A 21,622-nucleotide genomic window follows, 5' to 3' on the forward strand; every position below is an offset into this window, starting at 1 on the left:
TATTCATTATTAGCATAACCCAACTCATTTTCTTCTTCAAACTTTTCATTGTTGTACTAATTCCATTCCCTCATTTTCTTCTTCAAACTTTTCATTGTTGTACTAATTCCATTCCCCATGATTAATGCTCTGATAATCATTCTCTTCATTATAGTCATACCCATCCTCGTTGTCAAATTCGTTCCAATTGTCATTCAGTGTGGCCACTAACCCAGTCATCATCTACGTTTCTCTCTTGATTGATTGATTGATTGTTGTTATTGTTGTTAATTCGTTGAGATGGTGAAGGAAACCGCATAGTTGGGTCTCTTTGGTTTGCATTGTGAGTAAAAAGATGGATTGATTTGGTTTTAAACGGGCCGAATTAGGTCGTGGTTACGGTTAGGGTTAAGGTTTTCGACTTGGTTTAAATTTTGAAGTTTGTTATGGTTTTGTTTTGTTTTGTGGTGGGTGTTGTTGGTTTTGGTTATTAATGGGCATTAGTGGACTAGGGTGGTCTTAAATTGCTACTACCTAAACAATTGTTTTGGTTCTCCATGTTAATGGATGAATGGTAAGTTTGGGTATTTGGTAAATTAGAGGCAATGGGTACCTAGGTAATGGTTGATTCGGTTTCTTCTTGTTACGTTTTCAATTTCTGGTTCAAACACGAGTGGTGAAGTCCTATCATAAAAACAGGTACTCATGCACTACCTGTTATCTATACAAACAACACACCCTGCATAATAAGAGATATAGAAAATTGCAATATAAACCAAAATTTATATAGTTAATCATAAATAATCAATTGGTCTCAAAACACTAAGCGCACGAACTCCCCTAAAATGGAGCGAAAATTTGATCGGACGCACGCTGAGGGTCCTGTCAAAGAAATACTTTTAATGTGTTCCTTAGTACCTTCTGTTTTTGAGTAAAAGATGAGGAGGGGGAGGGTGATGAACAAGTGAATTGTGTAAATAAAATAATTAAAGACTGTGTTTTTTACAAGAACTTGGGTGGCTTAGCTGTTTAATACTCTCGCTTACATCCCAGAGGTCTTGAGTTCGAATCCTGTTGGTGATTTTTTCCATACTAGACCTCGCCTGTGTTGGGTTTACTCGGGTTTGTTCGCGAGTCATTGGTTCGGCACGTTATCGAGTCACGGGTTGGTTTACGAGTTATGAAAATGGTCAATAATAAGTTGCACGTTTTAAAAGGGATACTGCACGTTTTATTAGATAGACTTTGTAAAAGGTTTGACCAAATCTTTAAATGTCCGTTGTATTTTGTTTGGGTAAAAGAGTGATCACTTTTACCGGTTCTAAAGGAGTAGTGGCTAGGTTTTAGGAGGTATTTTATTTATTCTGTTGGATCTTGTAGGCTATAAAGCCATGTTCTTTTCTCAATAGTAAATAACCATTTTTCATTCTTTTCTTCTGCATATTTGTTTCTTCTTCACTTACACATACGTAAGTTAAATTTGTGTGTGTTATGAGTGTGTTGCAAGGGGCCTGTAACCTACATTTGGTATCAGAGCCTAGAGCTCGTATCGGGGTAGCCTCCGCCGCCGGCGGGTGTGTCGGTCGGTGGAGGGCAGGCGTAAAAAAAGGGTTTGGGATCGTTATATAGCAGAAGACGGAGGCGTTATGGTGTTTTCAGTAGGCCGTTGTTGTGGTAGACGTACCGGTTAAGATGACGGGGTGACCGGTGATTAACACTTGTGTTCCGTGGCTGTTAATAATGATCAAAAGAAGGTTCAAGGCTGTTCGGTTATTAGTTGCGGGTTTGAGCAACTTATATATATCCGGTGACAACAACAGGTTTCGCGGGTACCTTGATTGGCTTGTTCGTGATAAGAGGAGACCGGCGCGTTGCGTGATAAACGGGCGTAAAAGATCCGTCAACGCAGGTGGCTTTGGATTTGGTTCGTTTGGCAAGGTGAGAAAACGTTAAAAACGGGTGGTTTGTTTTTTTGGTCGGTGGAGAGGCCTCTTGAATAAGGTAGATCGGAAAAATGTATGGTTAGAAAAAAAAATAACACGAGGTGACATTATGGCGTTGGAGTTCAATCAGGTGGCTTTGGATGTGGCCAGGGTAGGTCGTCGATCCGTGATAAGTCAAGATGTTAATGAACGTATGTCCAACGTTATGTCATGTTACATGTTACGGACGTGGTTTTTTTTTATTCGGGTTGAACCGAGACATTGGGCGTGATCGAGGTGAAGATCGGGTGTCCGTTAGATGTCATAGTGGTTCGAAACCGAGGTGATTTGGTGCTGCGGTGAAGGCGTAAAAAAACACCGATTAAGGGGGTGATTGTTGGGTTTACTCGGGTTTGTTCGCGAGTCATTGGTTCGGCACGTTATCGAGTCACGGGTTCGTTTACGAGTTATGAAAATGGTCAATAATAAGTTGCACGTTTTAAAAGGGATACTGTACGTTTTATTAGATAGACTTTGTAAAAGGTTTGACCAAATCTTTAAATATACGTTGTATTTTGTTTGGGTAAAAGAGTGATCACTTTTACCGGTTCTAAAGGAGTAGTGGCTAGGTTTTAGGAGGTATTTTATTTATTCTGTTGGATCTTGTAGGCTATAAAGCCATGTTCTTTTCTCAATAGTAAATAACCCTTTTTGATTCTTTTCTTCTGCATATTTGTTTCTTCTTTACTTACACATACGTAAGTTAAATTTGTGTGTGTTGTGAGTGTGTTGCAAGGGGCCTGTAACTGTAGGTCCCTCGGAGGATGAGGTTAAACCTTATCCTTGTTATGTCTAACACACTAGCAAGTGCGGAATCCAAGCTAGAGTGCAAACCGAGATGAAACAAGCACAAACACAACACACAATCTTCACCGATTAACACCACTTGTATTAATACGTATGAAAGGTTCGGTTACAAGCTCAATGTTTACAGATGTATTCTATAAACTCTCTCTAAGTGTGTGTGTGTGTTCTCAGCTCTCTATCCTTGCTTGCTTGTCTCTCTTTTGAAGTGAACACTACATGAGTATATATATACCCCACACAGATCGTCTGGTCGAAGGATCAGATAGGCTGATCGAAGGATCAGATAGATGATCGAAAGCTCATCTATCGATCTGAAACCTATCGAAGGATCCACATATACACCTCGAAGGATAATCTATCGAGGTCCATCAACATCCATCGAAGGTTTATCTTTCGAGCTCATCGAAGGATCTAAACTATCCTTCGATGACTCATCCTTCGACACAAACATGTTACGATCATGAACTAACTGTTAGTCCAAGACAACCAGGAGGATGGTTGACTTGGTCAAACTTACAGGACTAACAAAGGACATCGTTTTATATCGGGACAACATACAGACAAAGTACAGACACAAGTGCACCAACAAACTCCCCCTTGGCTGTAGCTTTGTCTCGATCTTCATGTCTTCAAGTCTCTGACGTCCTTTCAAGTCTTCAATGTCGGAGGATCTTCAAAGTCTTCACGTCTTGAAAGCAGAAAGTGTATCAACAAACTCCCTGTTTCATGTAGGAAGTGTGTTGACAAACTCCCCCTTAACATAAGCTCCCCCTTGAGTTATGCTTGTGAAAGACTTGATCCTTATAGCTTGAGATCCTTGTGGTGTTGATGATGGTCAGCGGCAACTCGATCATCTTCATCATTTGAGTGCCTTCACGTCGTGTCTTCATTCCGAAGCTTGTCATCGACCATGTTCTCCTTGCCTTTAGAATCTGCACATGCAAGAAATCTAAACGCGTAATGAGAACAACTGCTTGGAATATAGTTAGCATAAACAAATGACACGCGAATGACCATGTCACAATCAAACACCGTCCGACAGTTTGAAAGTTTAGTAAATTTGTCAGTTTTAGTTTCTAACTTTCAAAACTTGCAAATTTCGACCGTTTATGAAGATTTAGTCAATTCGGTTTTCAGTCAGGTTTCAGGTAACGAAGACTCGAGATCCAACATCGTACGATCGAAAATAAAATAGAAATAGAATCTTTTTGGCTTTTATAAAATTTATATTAAAACACACCTAAAATCTTTTTGGTATTTTTGAATTTTTCAAATGTAAAGACTGAAAGCAGTAAATAAATATATACAAACATTCTTTTTGCGAGTTTCGAGGGTAAGAGAATCATATCAGTGTACGGTCATGCCAAAACGCTCTTGTTGTTCAAATAGTTAACATTAAGATAAGCATCCTATAACAATTATCGGTATTGTTGTCCACTTAAGCTCAACTTATCAGATGTAATCATGGCGAGGGGATACGTTAAGGTATGATTTATACTTACCGACCGGTGTTCATCCACATCACGACACATTCCCGTATCAAGGTATGCACGAGGGTTCATCTTACCGGTGAGTATACCGATTATCATCTGTTTGACCGTATATGATGTGAGATTCTCACTTATTTTGATTTGAAAACAAGCCCTATGTGATAGAATCACTTATTGATGAGGAACTTGATTTTCATATGCATGCTGGCACAGGAGCAAGTCCGTGAACAGGTCAGTACTTCCGTACAGCAGAGAGACGAACTTGACTCCCGGATAATGTGATATATTATCACTTATTTGTTTGGACATGTGATTGTTTATCACTTATTGAGGTCGTATGCAGTATGTACACGTATGTATAGTATCATGGAAGATCTAGACTTGCGTCCCCGTTATTTTTCGGTAAAAGATACAACCATGATACTCAGATGATAAGCAGCATAAAGACCGAATATCTCAGAACCTCGGCAATCTATCAAACGAAATTTCGGTACTAAGACCATATGCTAATGAATGGTTCCCACCTGGTCTTTAGTCGGTTTAAGTTTATATCACCCTGCACACTTTAAAATGATTGTGAGCCTACCGATACATCTTATATAGAGCTGCTTATCGTTTTTCATTTAAGATTTAAGGAGGTTTGGATAGACCACTGATGTACTATCATTTTCTCTTTTGCTCGCCAGGAAACTCATTTTTGTTTTTCTATTGTTTTTGTGTTTTTGAAATTTTTCGATGTTTTTGGATTTTCAAATTTTTGGATTTACTCCCCCTAAAATCAATAAACTAAGACAAATTTAAAACACAAACTTTTACAAAAATGATTTTCCGATGTTGGTTTACTCTTGCTTGACCTTAATGTCGTTTACCAATAATAAAAAGTCAAATCTTGATTTGTCAAACGCTTTGGTAAAAAGGTCGGCACGTTGGTCATCGGTGTGGACCTTAACAACATCGATTAGCCTTTTCTCAAAGCAATCACGTATGAAGTGATATTTGATTTCGATGTGTTTGGTCTTTGAGTGCTGCACAGGATTTCTAGTGATCTGTAAGGCAGCAGAATTATCAACGTAAATAGGAGTAGTTAGGAATTCAAAACCGTAGTCGCGTAATTGTTGTTGGATCAAAAGAACTTGGGAGCAACAACTTGAGGCAACAATGTATTCAGCTTCGCATGTTGATGTAGTGACGCACGTCTGCTTCTTGCACTGCCATGTGACTAGGCGATTTCCTAAAAACTGACATCCAGCTGTTGTGGATTTGCCGTCGATTTTGCATCCGCCAAAATCAGAATCACTGAAAGCGACCAATTCAAAGTTATTATCCCTAGGGTACCATAGACCGGTGTCAGAGTAACCCTTTAAATAACGAAAAATCCTTTTGACAGCTGCAAGATGTGAGGCCTTCGGGTTGACTTGATATCTGGCAAGCAGGCACGTTGGGTACATTATGTCTGGTCTTGATGCTGTGAGGTACATAAGAGATCCGATCATTGCGCGGTAGTATGAGGGGTTAACAGCTTCACCCTTCAAGTCTGGAGTAATTCCGTGATTTATCGGCAATGGGGTACCAATGGGCGTTGCATCAGACATCTGGAACCGGCTCAAGATGTCACCAACATATTTAGTCTGATGGATGAATATCCCAGACTCAGTTTGTTGCACTTGTAGGCCCAAAAAGAAAGTCATTTCCCCCATAGCACTCATCTCGAATGTATCCTGCATAATGCGCTCGAAATTCCTACACAAAACATCATTAGTAGAACCAAAAATAATATCATCAACGTATACCTGTACCAGAAGAAGATCTCCATCTTGTTCTTTGATGAAAAGAGTACAGTCAATAAGACCTCTTCGAAAACCGTTCTCCAGCAGATAGTTAGATAAGGTTGCATACCAAGCTCGCGGTGCTTGATGTAGACCATAGAGAGCTTTGTTGAGCAACCAAACCCGATCGGGATGGATAGGATCTTCAAAACCTGGAGGCTGTTCGACGTACACCTCTTCTTCAACCACACCATGTAAGAATGCACTTTTGACGTCCATCTGGTAAACCTTGAATCCTTTGAATGAGGCATAAGCCAGAAAGATCCGAATTGCTTCCAGACATGCAACAGGTGCATATACTTCGTTGTAGTCGATTCCTTCTATCTGAAGAAAACCTTGAACGACTAAGCGGGCTTTGTTCCGGATAACAACTTCGCGGTCATCCTTTTTGCATTTGAAAACCCAACGGGTACCAATCTTCTTGTAACCAGCAGGTTTCTCTACGAGTTTCCAGACACCAAGCTTCTGGAATTGTTGCAGTTCTTCCTGCATTGCTTCAACCCAAGAGTTATCTTTCATGGCTTCTTTCCAAGTTCTTGGCTCTTCCTGTGAAACATAACACGCGAAAGACCAATCGTTTTGTTGCCCGGATTCTCGAATAGCTGCATACAGGCCTGCATTGTTGTTGTTTCGCAACATGTTTCTTGTTTGAATGCCACTTTGCACATTTCCGATGATGTTTTGTTGAGGATGGGTATTATGAATCCTTGTTTCTGGATTATCTGGAACTGGAATATTTATACCCAGGTTGTTGAGATTGAGATCAACAACTAAATCAATGCCCGGAATTGACGAAGAGGATGATGCAGTAGCTTCAGCTGTTCTAGGGGCATCCACTGGAGGAGTACCCTCTGAAGTACCATGAACTGCTGTTGTTGGAGCTTCTTGATCTGCATCTAGAAATTCATCATCCTCTGAAGATTCGTTCAATTCGGCTGCATCATGAAAATCCTCATGGTCGAAAGTATTATTGTTCACCGAAGATGGTTCTTGATTGACAAGAATTGGACGAACCACCGGTGAAACTGTTGCATTGTCACTCTCGAAAAACATCCTTGCCGCAGCACTTTCTTCAACGGCTTCAACATTGATCGAATTGAAAAAGTCATCGTACTCAAACTTCCAAGGCTGACCAGGACATTTGACTGGCAAAGTGTGCCTTTGTACTCTGACCTCAGACCATTCCTCGACCCTTTTAGTCTCTAGATTCCAGACGCGTAAGTTAGGGGTGGCATACCCAAGAAAGTATCCCTCAATTGCTTTTGCCCCAAACTTTCCATTAGGATCGATGATCGAACATGGAGCTCCAAACGGTTCAAGATAAGACAAATCTGGTTTCCGTTTTTTGAAGAAGCTCAAAGCAGGTCTTATTGTGCCTTTTGACTGTAAGGACTCGGTTCAATGTGTAACATGCAGAGGCCACAGCTTCAGTCCAGAATGGAATGGGCAACTACGACTCTACCAACATTGTCCTAGTAGTCTCGATCAATGTGCGGTTCTTACGTTCAGCGACGCCATTCTGTTGAGGAGTATAAGCTGCACTAAACTCATGAAGAATACCCTTTGAAGTGCAAAACTCCGCCATGGCATGATTTTTAAATTCAGTACCATTGTCGCTACGTATCCGCCTAACCTTCAACTTATACAAATTCTCAATCTGAATGATCAAGTTTTTGATAATACCAAAGGTTTCACTCTTATGTGCCATGAACGCCACCCAAGAAAATCTTGAATAGTCATCAGTAATCACAAGACAGTATTGATCATTCCGAATACTCTTGTGCTTGACAGGACCGAACAAATCCATGTGCAAACGTTCAAGAGGAACTGCCACCGTGTTGATTTTCTTAGTAGGGTGTCGTTTCTTCGTTTGTTTTCCTTTCTGGAACGAAACACAGACGTCTTGAAGATGGAAGTTTTTAAGAGGAACACCATTCACCAATTCATTTGAAACCAAATGATTCATTTTGCGTAAGTGAATGTGACCCACTCGTCTGTGCCAAGAGATAGAGTCTTTTTCTGTGGCTTTGGAAACGAAACAAGTTGCTTGTGCAGACGTAGTAATAGCTTGGCTCATATCAAGGACGTACAAATCATTTATCCTTGGAGCTGACAAGAGAATCCATTCTTTTGGAATTTTGAAGCCGGGTTTCAGCACATAACATCCATTAGCATCAAAGTGTACTGAGAATTGCTTGTCACAAATTTGAGAAACACTAAAAAGATTGTGATCAAGTTGTTGCACAAAGTTGATCTTGTCAAAACTGACAATCCCGTTGGATATCAATCCTTGACCCGTAATATAACCACCCTTATCTCCAGCAAATGCAACATAACCTCCTCTAATAGATTTGACGTCGTAGAGAAGCTTCATGTCGCCTGTCATGTGCCTGGATGCCCCACTATCAACAATCCAATGACTACTGATAGTTCCTTCTGGAACACCCTGCACATGAACTTAATTGATTAGTTGGAGATGGGGACCCAAGCCATTGTGGTCTTGGGTCTTCCATTTTCATCAATAACAATAACTTATTGTCTTTGATGATTGGTAAATTGTGATGTTCCCCCTGATTCATTAACCGTTTTTGGTTTCCAGGTCTGCTTTGTTTTACCAGTGTTATTCTTTAAAATTTTAACTTCATGGTTGTCTGAAGTTTTTGAATTTTCTGGTTTGACAGAAACAGATGTTTTGTTAACCACATCGGTTTTAATCGCCTTTTCAATTTTCTTGACCTGTTGGCGTTTCTGTTTCTTTTCCCTTTCTTTTACAAGGCGGGGATCTTGTTTTACCGAAACAGTTTGCCTGCGGTCAGTTTGGTCACGGGGAACATCAACTTTTCCTTTTTGTTTATGAAGATATGGACAATTTCGAATTATATGTCCAATTGTTCCACACTCAAAACATGATCTTCGTTCAACAAACCCCGAAGTATCATGTGATTGTCTAGCCGATGATGATGAACTTTGTGATCCCGAGGTACTAGGTTTTGAACTACTTGGTTCATTTCTTTTCTGTACAGTTGCTTTCTTAACAAAATCTAAGTTAGATTTGTTTTCAAACGTTTCGATTTTGTCCGTTCCCGTCGATTTCACAAAGTTTACATTTTTGTTCTTCTTTTGATTCGGCTTCTTTTGTGCTTGAGCCGGTGATTTTCCATTTGGCTTGGTGTGATTTTGCTGTTTTTGCACTGTTGGTAGTTTCTTATTGCCATATTGTTTTCGAATTTCGGCCTTTGGAATAGAAGGACACTGTGTAACTGTAACACGTGGTCCAGTCTTTCCTAAAAACTTACTTGTCGAATTTTCAAAGACTTTACTAATTAAAGATTGATTAACATTCTTAATAGCTTTGTCAGAGTAGATTTTATCATCACCAACAAGAGTGTACAGCAAGTTCACACTCTCCGACTCTTTTGCAGACGAGGACTCGATTGCAACAGTCTTAGTAGGTTTTGCAGGAGGATCACATAGGATGTAGTTCTGAAGAGGTATGTCCTCATCTTTGACTACCGCATCAGACTTTGCTGGCACAGCATCATCAGATTCATCATCAGAAGAATCAGCATCCTCAGTAATGACTGGAGGATCCGGATTCAGTTCAGCAGAAGACTCACATGCATCTGCTGATACATCTGAATCTGATGATACTTCTTTCTTGTATCCGAGCCCTGTAGCAAACTCCTTTACATCTAGAGGAACAGATGGTTCAAAGAACACTCTATCCTCCTCGTCAGGCATTGCATCATAATTGTGTCTCACTGGTGGTGGACATTTCTTGTAACCTATGCATGTGACATCCCGTTTCTCTTTCTGAAATAACTGTCTAGCTTAAGTTGGATTGCCTCACTTTCGGTTTTCACACAAGCCATCTCTTTTTGCATAATCTCAAGGCGAGATATATACAAATTAATGTCAGTTTGTTTTCTGGAAACCATTTTAGTTAGCTCGGTTTTATCTTTCTTTAACTTTTCAATTACCGACTTAAACTCCTTTTCATGGTTTTCATAGAACATATTGGCTTCAGTGCATTTTGAAAGATCCACGGTCAACTTTTGATTGTGGATGAATGTCACATCATACTTTTCTTGCAAAGCCTCATGTTTGCTTTGCAATTCACACCACTTGGCATTCAAAGAAACATGTTTGTCTTGCAAGTCAAACAAACTAGCTTGTAAAGCATCATGTTTGCCTTGCAACTCAGACATGTTTGCCTCTAAAACAGCACATTTAACATGCAAACTATCACAATTATCACAATTAATAGCAGTGGGTTCATCGACACATACCTGACTTGATGAACTGTCGACATTAGCCATAAAGGCTGAATGGAGAGAAGACGAAGAATAAGCAGCTTGATCCACCAAGATAGATCTTCTTTGAGTTTCTCCTGCAGTTTCCTCCAAAAGCTCATCAATATCTGTATCGACTGACGCATTTGATGTCTCACCCACATGATCATCGCCTGAACTTGAGGATTCTTCAACTGAACTCCTGCTATATCCCGAAGAGTCTTCATCCTCAGAAGATTCACCACCATTGGCGGAAGATTCTCCACCACTGGTGTGAACTAAATCCTTAACCACTTCAGCAAAACATGCTGTTCCATCTGGAGCATCACCACTCAACTGGATTGACCAGTCACAACCTTCATCCACTTGAACCACAAGTGCCCGGTTGGTATTTGATGTTCCAGCTTGGCTCTGGTTGTTGACAGGTATTAATGTACGCTCATTGTTCCTGTTCTGGTTCTGCTGGTTGCCTTGGTTTCTGAAGGGATTCTGGTTCCCATGCTGTGCTGGCTTTGTACATTCCCTTTTAAAGTGACCCCGTTCACCACAGTTGAAGCACTTTACTGCCTGTTTATCGAACCCATACTTGGTGTCTTTCTTGCTCTCCAAGCTGGTTCTGCCAGTACTTTCCATGAAATCCTTTGCCCTTCTTACAGCACTAGCAAAGGCCCACTTTATATCCATCAAGTCCATCTCTTCCTTGTCAATCTGCCGATAGTCTTCTTGTGTCAGATTAATGTTGCCAATCTGACCTTCCACTAACCCACAGTACACGCTCACTATAGTGTCAAGCAGCTCCATGTGTTCCCTTGCTACTTCTACACTAACTTTAGAGAAGCTTGAAGTGTCGAGCTGTACTGTATTTGGTTTTGATTGCTAACCAGGAGAAGATGTCCCTCCATAACACGCTTGTTGTGGAGCAGGAGGAGGTGGTTGTAGTGGATTTCCATACATGTCTGTGGTGGGAGCCGGCTTAACAAGAACTTGTACTGGATTGCCATACATATCCGTGCTTGTGACAAACGCCGTTTGAAGTGGAGCATGTGGACCGGTTCTTGCAGACGAAGAACTGGAAGTTCCATAATACATCTCTGGATTTTGTGGCACTGGAACTCTTTTTGCCTTTAAGGTTTCCTCCTGATCCTTATTTTCTAAAAGCTGCACGAAGTCGTTGATGTTTGTAGTTCTCAAAACTCCGTTATACTTCAAGATTTCCAAGAAACTATTCCATTGGGGAGGCAATGCATCAGCAAACTTCTTCACCACCTCTGCTGTAGTTGTCACTACTCCAGAATTGTTCAACTCTGTAAGCAAATGATAAAACCGGCTTGTCATATCTCCCAAAGACTCCTTATCCATACACGTGAAACCGTCAAATTCTTTCTTGAGAAGATCATGACGCAATTGACGTGTTGCTTCATTCCCTACCCCTCTGGTCTTCAACGCGTCCCACAACTTCTTCGTTGTCTTAAAACTGACGAACTGGTGGTAGATATCTTTGCTTAACGGCTGAGTGAGAATGGCGTAAGCTTTCTTTTCCAGATCATACGTTTTCTTTTGATCTTCAGGAAGATCGGCAAACGTTCCGGCAGATGAAGCGGCAACCTCTATTGTTTGATCGAAATCTGTGGTGAAACGTAACCACAATTCTGTATTTTGCCCTAGCACGTAAGTGTAGAACCTATCAGCCCATCCCGGATATTCATTTAAGTGCATCAACTTTGGAGGTCGATTCAAACTTCCGGTTTCGCTTTCGCTCAATAAGATACTTTGAATGCTCGGAGTTTGATTTGATACTAATGCCCATTGACCTGTAGATATGGCATTTGCTTGCGAAGATGTCGACACCGGAGATTCGGCCCATGAAGGAGATAGACTTGTATTTGTGTACTTTCCACTATCTGGAGCCGGTGTACCCCACCATGAGGGAGTTGAACCTGTACTTGTGTATTTTCCACTATCTGGAGCCGGAGTTCCCCACCAACTTGGGTTCATGTTTGATAAGAAGAATGAATTCTATGTTAATATCTCGAAAGATAACAACCAGCCGAAGGATCCCTGATCGAATGACCTGAAAAACACAAACTTGTCAAACCTAAACAGACTATGATCGAAGGATCAACAGTGTTCGAAAGATCACTGTTGAATTTCGAACAATGATTTCGAAAGATTCACAATTGAAAGATCCTTATCTTTCGAATATATATCCTTCGAAAAGATTCCCTGGATCGAAGGATAAGTCTCAGACTTCGAAGGATGTTCGAAGGATGATTATCTATCGAAACTTCCTTTGATCGAAAGATGATCTTTCGACTTCGAAGGATATCCTTCGATCTCTACTGACACAGTTGACAAAAAGGTGACAGGTTGGTGAAAAGGTGATTGGTTGGTAGAAACTTTCGGCAGAAAGTATGTTCAGACCATACTTTCTACCAAATCAGATTTGACAAATAAAATATTACCAAACAAGGAAGGTTCTTATTCCAGAAACCGGTCACCGGAGTAAGCCGGAATTTTGGCCGGAAATGACCAAACTTCTTAAAAACAAATTTTTAAGTTACTCAACCCGTCCTTTAACACACCCGGTTAGTTTAGAACACGTTTTTACACAAGAAATGCGAGAAAAACACGAAAAACGGGTGCTAAACCATGTGAGTTTTGTCCAAACACTCCAAGGTCTTGTATAAACTCGGTTTTTAACAAGGAAAAGAGCCACGGCTCTGATACCACTTGTAGGTCCCTCGGAGGATGAGGTTAAACCTTATCCTTGTTATGTCTAACACACTAGCAAGTGCGGAATCCAAGCTAGAGTGCAAACCGAGATGAAACAAGCACAAACACAACACACGATCTTCACCGATTAACACCACTTGTATTAATACGTATGAAAGGTTCGGTTACAAGCTCAATGTTTACAGATGTATTCTATAAACTCTCTCTAAGTGTGTGTGTGTGTGTTCTCAGCTCTCTATCCTTGCTTGCTTGTCTCTCTTTTGAAGTGAACACTACATGAGTATATATATACCCCACACAGATCGTCTGGTCGAAGGATCAGATAGGCTGATCGAAGGATCAGATAGATGATCGAAAGCTCATCTATCGATCTGAAACCTATCGAAGGATCCACATATACACCTCGAAGGATAATCTATCGAGGTCCATCAACATCCATCGAAGGTTTATCTTTCGAGCTCATCGAAGGATCTAAACTATCCTTCGATGACTCATCCTTCGACACAAACATGTTACGATCATGAACTAACTGTTAGTCCAAGTCAACCAGGAGGATGGTTGACTTGGTCAAACTTACAGGACTAACAAAGGACATCGTTTTATATCGGGACAACATACAGACAAAGTACAGACACAAGTGCACCAACAGTAACCTACAGCCTGAACCCGTCCGAACCGTGCTGAACCCCATCACTAGTTTACAGATATAGTTTAACTAGGATCTTTAACTTACTAAACTCTGTTACCCTAAACTCTCTGGCTCCTCCCGTGAGGAAGAAATCAGTTAACGGCGTAAGGCTTCTTTGACTGACTAAGATCGGTTTACATATAGTTTAACTAGGATCTAATAAAGAACTACTGTAAGGGTTCTTTGATTGAGAGCAACACTAGAAAACTTTATATGAATGAAACTCAAACAGTACCTGAAAAGGACGTATATAATCATTTAATCAAACAAAGCATCATGTTTACATATTACAAATCCCTTAAATAAATGAGATAAAATAAAATATGACGACCACACCAAAACACTAGTGATAACGTCCTGAAGAATTTTCATTGCATTTGAACCCAAATGCCAGGACTCGGGATCTCTTTGTGAACCACAAACATAAGATAGTTCCCTGCCGGAGCAATGTTACCAGAGGGTGGAGCCCTTACAACAACCTGGTATCTTGACCTCCCAATAATCTTGGAAGCAGCTCCACCATCGAGTACCAGCAACCTTTGGTTCATTGAAAAGGAATGTGTGTTGAATGAAGGTGCCACCATTGTTACAGAGACGGAGCTTAGATCCACAACGCCCGAAACATTAAACACAACAACCAATTGTTTGCCATATCGGATTCTACTGTTTGTTACAGGCAAGATTATTTTCGGGCGTAATCCAGAAGAGTTTGAATCCAAGTAAGAAGGAGAGAACGTCTCCAAGCTAAGTTCAGTCGGGTAAAGGACGTTTGAAAATTCATATTTATCATGAGGATTACTTCCACCAACAAGAACACGTCCGTCTCGTAAAAGAACTGTTGTGGAATGGTAAACTCTAGGAATGGTGCTTGGATTTTGCACCTCAAATCGAGAGCCTACTTGGTTATCAGGTCGGTATGCTACTGGGCTTAGAACTGGGTTCCTCCCAAGTTCCCACCCGGCAACCCCTGCTGATGCTCCATTGATGATCAAAACATGGCCGTTGGGTAGCAACAACATGTCACCCATGACTCGAGCTAGAGGCATGGTCTCCATGAACCATTGGGGGTTAGGGTCAGATATTTTGATCCGCCCGCAAGTGTCCAATGCCCCATCAAATATCCCCTTATTCGCATTAGCAAATGCTCCTTTTGGTGCACCTCCACAAACCAACACTTCAACCTCATTTACGGTCTCTCCTTTTATCCGTAAAGGGAGTAGTACCGCGGATCCCGTGCTTGGGTAACTCCGTGGTTGACCACCGGGCATTGTTGGGTATGTCTTCAGAACAAGGTTCTTTGAGTAGTCAAACAAAATAGCACGATTGTTGGCAAAAATGAAGAGATTGCCATCAGGAAAGAGAAATACAAATGGATATAAGTTATTCTCAGCTTGAGGATCATTTGTTTCAACCAAAAAAGGCAAACTAGGAGTGCTCTCACTTGTAGACATTTTCGGATAGAACTCATAGTTAAACGCTTTTCGGCCACCAATGATGATTTGCCTTCCATCAGGCAATAAATGATTGCTTGCGTACCATCTTGATTTACTCAGGCCATTTGGCTTCTCTTGCCAATCGCATGTATCACATGATTTGTAAGTTCGGACAACACGATAACCATCATCAAAACCACCGGTTTGGACTAAGCTTCCATCACGCATTAGAGTCCCTGAGGAACACCACACGTTGGTGAGCACCATGAGTGGGCGGATGGAATTCGATGCAACATCGTACTCAACAGAATGCGCGGAGCAGTCAGTTGAGTTGGGACGGCATTTGCCTTCTGGAAGAGAGATATTTGATGTTCCAATGTCAGTGCGGTCATACATGACCACACGATCGTTGGGAAGTAGTTGCATGTGCATGGCGGAGATGCCTATGCTTGGCAGGAGGACGGACCAAGATCCACCTGCGGCAGGACAGGGCTGGGCATGGAGGAAAATGAGAAAGAGAAAGAGGAGATGATGATAGGGAATGTAAGTAGAAAGAGCCATTAGATTGATTTTGTGTGCTCTTCTTAGGGTTTGCTTTGGTTGTGGTGGTTTGGAATGTGGTGATGGTGGATTAAATAGTAGTGGACGAAGTGAGACACCGTTAATTTTAGAAATTGTAGTCTGAATTTAAAAATCCTTTAATTAGTCAACCTCAATATTATATAAATTCCATTCAATCATGTAACAACAATGAAATATCTTGTCTTAATATTTTAACAATAGAATAGAAAATTAGAAGTGGATCCTTTATGTTATCTTGCTGCTTCATTCTCATGTTCATCAATCTTATTAGTTCTCAAGTCTTAAAGTTTAGAATTTACAGTTATATCTATGAGGGATGTTGATCAATCTTATCAGTTATCATAGCTTAAGTTTGGGATTTACAGTTGGCTTTTACAGTTATATCTATGAGGGCAGCTTGTTCTCGAAGTTTGATTACTTGGTGACTTGTATCCTTAAGAAACAATTTGGAGATTTAGCAACAAATTTTCTTGTCTTTATAGAACTTTAAATGTTTGTCAATTCTGTCCTTTGATGGATTTACTAACATTAACGGGATCTACAATTTGGATCCTCTAGATATCTTGAATAAACCCCAATCACTGAAAGAAAACACGTACATGCAGCATAATAATCACAAGAGTAGTTATGATGTCTGGTAGTGTTTGACATTCCATTAATCAACTAATTCTTTTATCCATTCTATTTTATATAATAATTAGTTTAAAACCCTCATTTGCTCTAGATGCAAAGAACTAACCCCTTGAAGCGGAAGTACATACCATATAATTAAACTTTTTGTTTGATAAATCGAGTCAATGATTAATTACTGTTGTAATAACTGGAACAAATCAAACATCTTAATAAGGGTGAGCGGGGCACTTCTCGGGGAGGGTTGCGGTGAGGTGAGTCCCCGAGCGGGAACACCGCCGCCATCAACTCGGGGAGGGGAAGCGGGGTGGGGGATCGGTGAGAGGTTACCGTATGAGAGAGAGGAGAGAGAGAGAGAGAGGGGATGATTGGTTGTTAATGTGAGTCCACTCTTTTTCCACCAATCATATTTTTTTTCTTCTTTTTTTATAAAAAAATAATTGTGTGAGTAGAGTGATGCCAACGTTTGAGTGCAAAATGAGCACTTAAGAGGTGAGTTGACGTGACGGGTGCTGATTGAGTGTGTGTAAGAGAGGTCACTCCCCTAAGAGAAGAGTGTCTCTCTCACCCTATAACTGCTGGGATCCACATATATTATTATATACTAGAGAGAACCCTCTCGACGTGGCTTAGTGGTCAATTTAACGAAAATAATAAAATTTGAATAAGATTCAAAAATTAAAAGATATAATATTATGTGTCGGTTATGAGAAGATTAAACAGTGGCTACATTGAAGGGAAATAGATGATTGATCTTTAGGTTAGAATGATAGAAAATTAAATTTTAAACTTTCACTTTATGATTATTTTATGTCTAAGGGTCTATTTGGTATGGGGTAATGGAATAGACGGAGGAATGAAATGGTGGAATGGATGAGGTAATGGAATTCATCATTACCATTTCATGTCTTGTTTGGTTACCATGTGCGAATGGAATGAACAATTACCTTTTGTTGTTTGGTATGAGAAAAAAGACGAAGGAATAAAATTAGATGGCGGTGGTCAGTGATGAGCGATGATGGTGCGTGGTGCTAGGTGTCAGTTGTAGCGGCGGCGGTGGTTGGCGGTGGTAGTGGTGGCGGGTGGAGACGACAACGGATGGTGACAATGGTGGTGGTGGATGACGGTGGAGGTAGGTGGCGGCGGTGGCGATGGTGGTGGTGATCGGAGGTCGCAATGACAACGGTGGCGGCGATGATCAAAGGTGGCAGTGGCGACGGTGGGTGGCGGGGACGGAGGTGGGTGGTGGAGGTAGGTGGTGGCAGCGGTAGGTGGTGGCAGCGGCGGTGGCGGGTGGCGGCGGAGGTGGGTGACGACGGCGGATGACGATGGTGGTGGTGGTAGCAACGTTGGTGGGTTGTAGTGTTGATAATGAAGGATGAAGAGGGAATGAAATGGAAAAAAACAGTGGAGACGGAAGGAATGATTTTGAGAGAATGAAATACATTTTGGAATGGACGATTCCATTCCATCGACCAACCAAACACTCTTTTTTCATTCCCTCGTAATAGTCCATTCCATTTACCACTCATTCCTGTATACCAAACACTATCTTAGCATCCCGCGTTTTAATATCATCTTTATATCTCGTGGAAAGTACTTTTTTTAATCCCAAATAATAATAATAATAATAATAATAATAATATTAATAATAATAATAATAATAATAATAATAATAATAATAATAATAATAATAATAATAATACTTTTAATCAAGTAAATTGATAGTTGAATTAACGCTTTGTATTACATTTGTTTTAATATATACTATGTATTTACAAATTTTCATCTAAAATACATTATACTTATACAGTGTGTATAAATATACTTCGTTCTCATGTCTTATACCTTGTATGTAAACAAACCAACAATAGAGCCTTTTCTCATTAAGAAACACTAGGTTTATACCCCGCGCGCGTTGCGGCGCGCTACGTAGCGTTGGTTCAAGATCTCATTCTTGGCTTTCTTCATCTAAAGTGGATCAAGCCAAACCAAAATGAAAAATTTGTAGCCTGTTCCGGTGAAGATTCACAGTTCACCTCTTCATCACCGAGCTCTTCTTTGTACATTTCAACCATTAGTTTTCAAAGGCGTGCATAAGCTTTCGTTTATAAACCAGTCTGCAATCTGATACGCGCATTAAATATGATTTATAAGACGATAAACATAAATCTTTAAAGAATATATACAACTCGATTATCAACATACCTGGCTTCTAGCGAGACTCGTTTGTCTTGCTAGCATGATCTTCTCTGAATCTTTCGGGTAACTAAAGATAACAATAGTAAAATTTGTTAATGTAAGTTAATAAAAGTTCAATAATTAACATAATGTTTCCAAATGATGATGTTTAGATTTAACATTACTAAGACTTATTGTTTAACCATACCAAAGCCCAATTTAAGATCAGCAAGATCAAAATCATGCAAACCGAAAACATCAATATTTCAACAACGCATGATACTTCGGACGACACATTTATCAACATGCATAACGGTTATGATTTTTGAAAACGGTATAGATGCAAGCATTTCAAATAGCTGGAATAAGCTACCCAAAATCATATATGCAAAAAAAAGTCTTTCAAATTGCCGAAAAGATGAAGCGTACACCACACACTTTACCTTTTTCTCATCGGAAATGGGGAGATGACCGGAACACACCCGGTTCACCAATGTGGTTGTCTACTACTCGGTCAACAAACATCTTGATGATAAACACAAAAGAATTTAAGGGGTTTTTCAGATATAAGAAGAATAAAACATGTGCATATTATATGAGGGTGGTCACAAACTTGGGAAACTCTTTTGCAGCAGTCATCACACAATTCGAATCAAACATGAAAGGCAAAAAGGTATTACACTTACCACGCAGGTATAATAATCCAGGAAGCCAACAGGAAACATAAAATTTTCAAATCAATCAACACAATAATAAGATTCATCAATTAAAGCCACAAAAAATTAATATTACTGGAAAAAATGAGTTTCGGGTCAACTAAACTGAAATGGTGTTGGTCCTATGTGGCAAGCAAGGTGGAATGTAAAGTGAATCAGCCGCTTGAGATAGCTCAACTGGGTGGACATGGCATTCCAGGCTGACATGGCGCAACGCAATGGTAAGACACGATGGCATTGGATCTGCTATGTAAGATGGCGCAAATGAAGAAAACAAAAAAAATGCATGTTTTGCAGCCCTGCATGGACATGTGGCCATCTTTGGTGGGTTCTAGTGTTCAACTATCATACATAGCTGATCCACATACTATTCAACCAGGCGCCAATTCTACTCATGCTGCCAGCCATTTAGTAAAATCAATGAACCTACTCATGCTAAAACAAATTTTATATTAGTTTATATGTTTTGGCCGAATGCTTAATCTAGTCACCACATGATATCCTAATGTTTCAAAAATCCTGTCAATTTTCATTATTGAATGTAACTTTGACTAAAAAAGTAAAGTAAAACTAAAGTTAAAACATACTTGTTTTCGTTAGCTGAATGATCTTTTAAATGGCTGGAAAATTTTTATTAGTGCAGACTATATATATATATATATATATATACACACACACCATTAATTTTATAATCTTCACCCTAAGGCTGGAGGGTGTGGTTGGAGCCCCCTAGGGGCTTTATCAGGCCACGTCAGCGCCACCTAGGATCCACGTCAACCATGGAGCCCCCTTTAATTTGCATGGCGTGGATGGAGCCCCTATTAAACAAAATTAAAAAAAAAGATTTCATTGGTTTTTAGCAAGTGGGCCCCACCTGAATATCTCCATCTTGGCGCTACCATGGTGGCGGACAACTCCATGGCGCCCCGGTTTAACAGCCACGATGTGGGTGATGGCGCCGGTGGGGCGCTATTGGTGATGAGGTGGCCGGGTGGCGCCCCCCACACCCTCCAGTCTAATAGTAGCCTTAATCACATGATTAGTTTTAATAACATTTAAACAAAACATAGTTTGGTAATCACAATGTTAATAGTAAGAACTAACGTGGGTTGTTAGTTCATTGGTTGAACGTCTACCCACTTTGAACCAAGCTAGTTTTCAACGATAAAATTAATTTTTGCAAGCATGAGGTTTTACTTTCTTTAATCTTTCTTTTTCTTTTATTTTTTAAGAACAACCTTTATTCTTTCCTTTATGCTTAGTCCACCAAAAAACTAAAAAAAACACAAACAACATGTATAATGAAGGAACCTCATAAAATGTTTTTGTCCTAAAATAGTTCCTTCTGACCAATATAAAACCCCAACTGTCTAAAGAGTATAATCCTCTAACATGCAGAGTACGCTAATTTGTGCCTTATAATTACACACCAATAGTTAACATTTTTCCAATCTAGAGTGTATTCAATCAATTCAAAAGTGATCTAAAATAAAGTTCAACTTAGGATCAGTTTATGGCAAACTGAATATGTAAAAGTAAACTCAAATCGAGAAATAAACTAAATAAATGAGTTTCGGCTCAAGAATAAAATAAGCTTTATGTAATGTGGCTCTGGCTCATCATGCTATGATCCTTCTTTCACAGACTGATAATTGTATACACTATTTAGAAAAAAAAAAATTATATGTATCAACATAACAATACAAATCTTCAATAAGCAAGTGCAACATCTAAAACCAAAGCAATGATCTCTACATACCTAATTGCAATACAGATCTGAATTTCACCTAAATTGTTAAAGAAAAAAAATAACCCTAACTTGTAAATTGAACAAACAGAAACCCTAGATTCCAATCACATAAAACCAACACACTAACAAAAATAACAATTCTAACACACATAGTACAATTCACAATCGAACAAAAAGATGGACGTAGGAATCATAAATTAACATTGAACGTACATTAAACATGATTCTTCAGTCGCTAGCCCTCTTTCCTTTTCAAAATCGACACCCGTGAAGCATTAACCTATGCTTGCCATTAACATCTATGAATGATAATCACGATTAAACATAAGTTGCATATTCATCGGTTTAACAAAAATCAACCGATCAAACATCATTGACTGCGGATCTAACTGAAAAGTAACATGCAGGGGAAAGAAACTTACAGGATTTTCGCCATAACCCTAGCCTTTGCCGTAATATGTTTCTATTTTTGTCGGCACCTGGTTCTTCGTCACAGCTACCATCGGAACCCTAGGGGTTCGTCAGAGTTTTAA

The 21,622-nt window shown here is 39.9% G+C and overlaps 1 protein-coding gene and 1 long non-coding RNA gene across 2 annotated transcripts; both read right to left on the reverse strand.

The window, feature by feature from the left end:
* Positions 1-14,029: 14,029 nt before the first annotated feature.
* LOC110879599 (aldehyde oxidase GLOX1) lies at positions 14,030-15,819 on the reverse strand. The gene has a single exon (XM_022128080.2). It carries the CDS (start codon positions 15,789-15,791, stop codon positions 14,166-14,168), a length of 1,626 nt encoding a protein of 541 aa, XP_021983772.1. The 5' UTR covers positions 15,792-15,819; the 3' UTR covers positions 14,030-14,165.
* Positions 15,820-18,343: 2,524 nt separating this feature from the next.
* Positions 18,344-21,389, reverse strand: LOC110874955. Its single transcript, XR_002556381.2, has 3 exons — positions 21,303-21,389; positions 18,651-18,711; positions 18,344-18,569 (listed from the first exon to the last, which is right to left on the reverse strand). It is a non-coding gene; the product is annotated as an uncharacterized LOC110874955 (long non-coding RNA).
* Between the last annotated feature and the right edge of the window lie 233 nt (positions 21,390-21,622).

This window comes from Helianthus annuus, chromosome 9 (assembly GCF_002127325.2).
Source record: "Helianthus annuus cultivar XRQ/B chromosome 9, HanXRQr2.0-SUNRISE, whole genome shotgun sequence".
Taxonomy (NCBI): domain Eukaryota; kingdom Viridiplantae; phylum Streptophyta; class Magnoliopsida; order Asterales; family Asteraceae; genus Helianthus; species Helianthus annuus.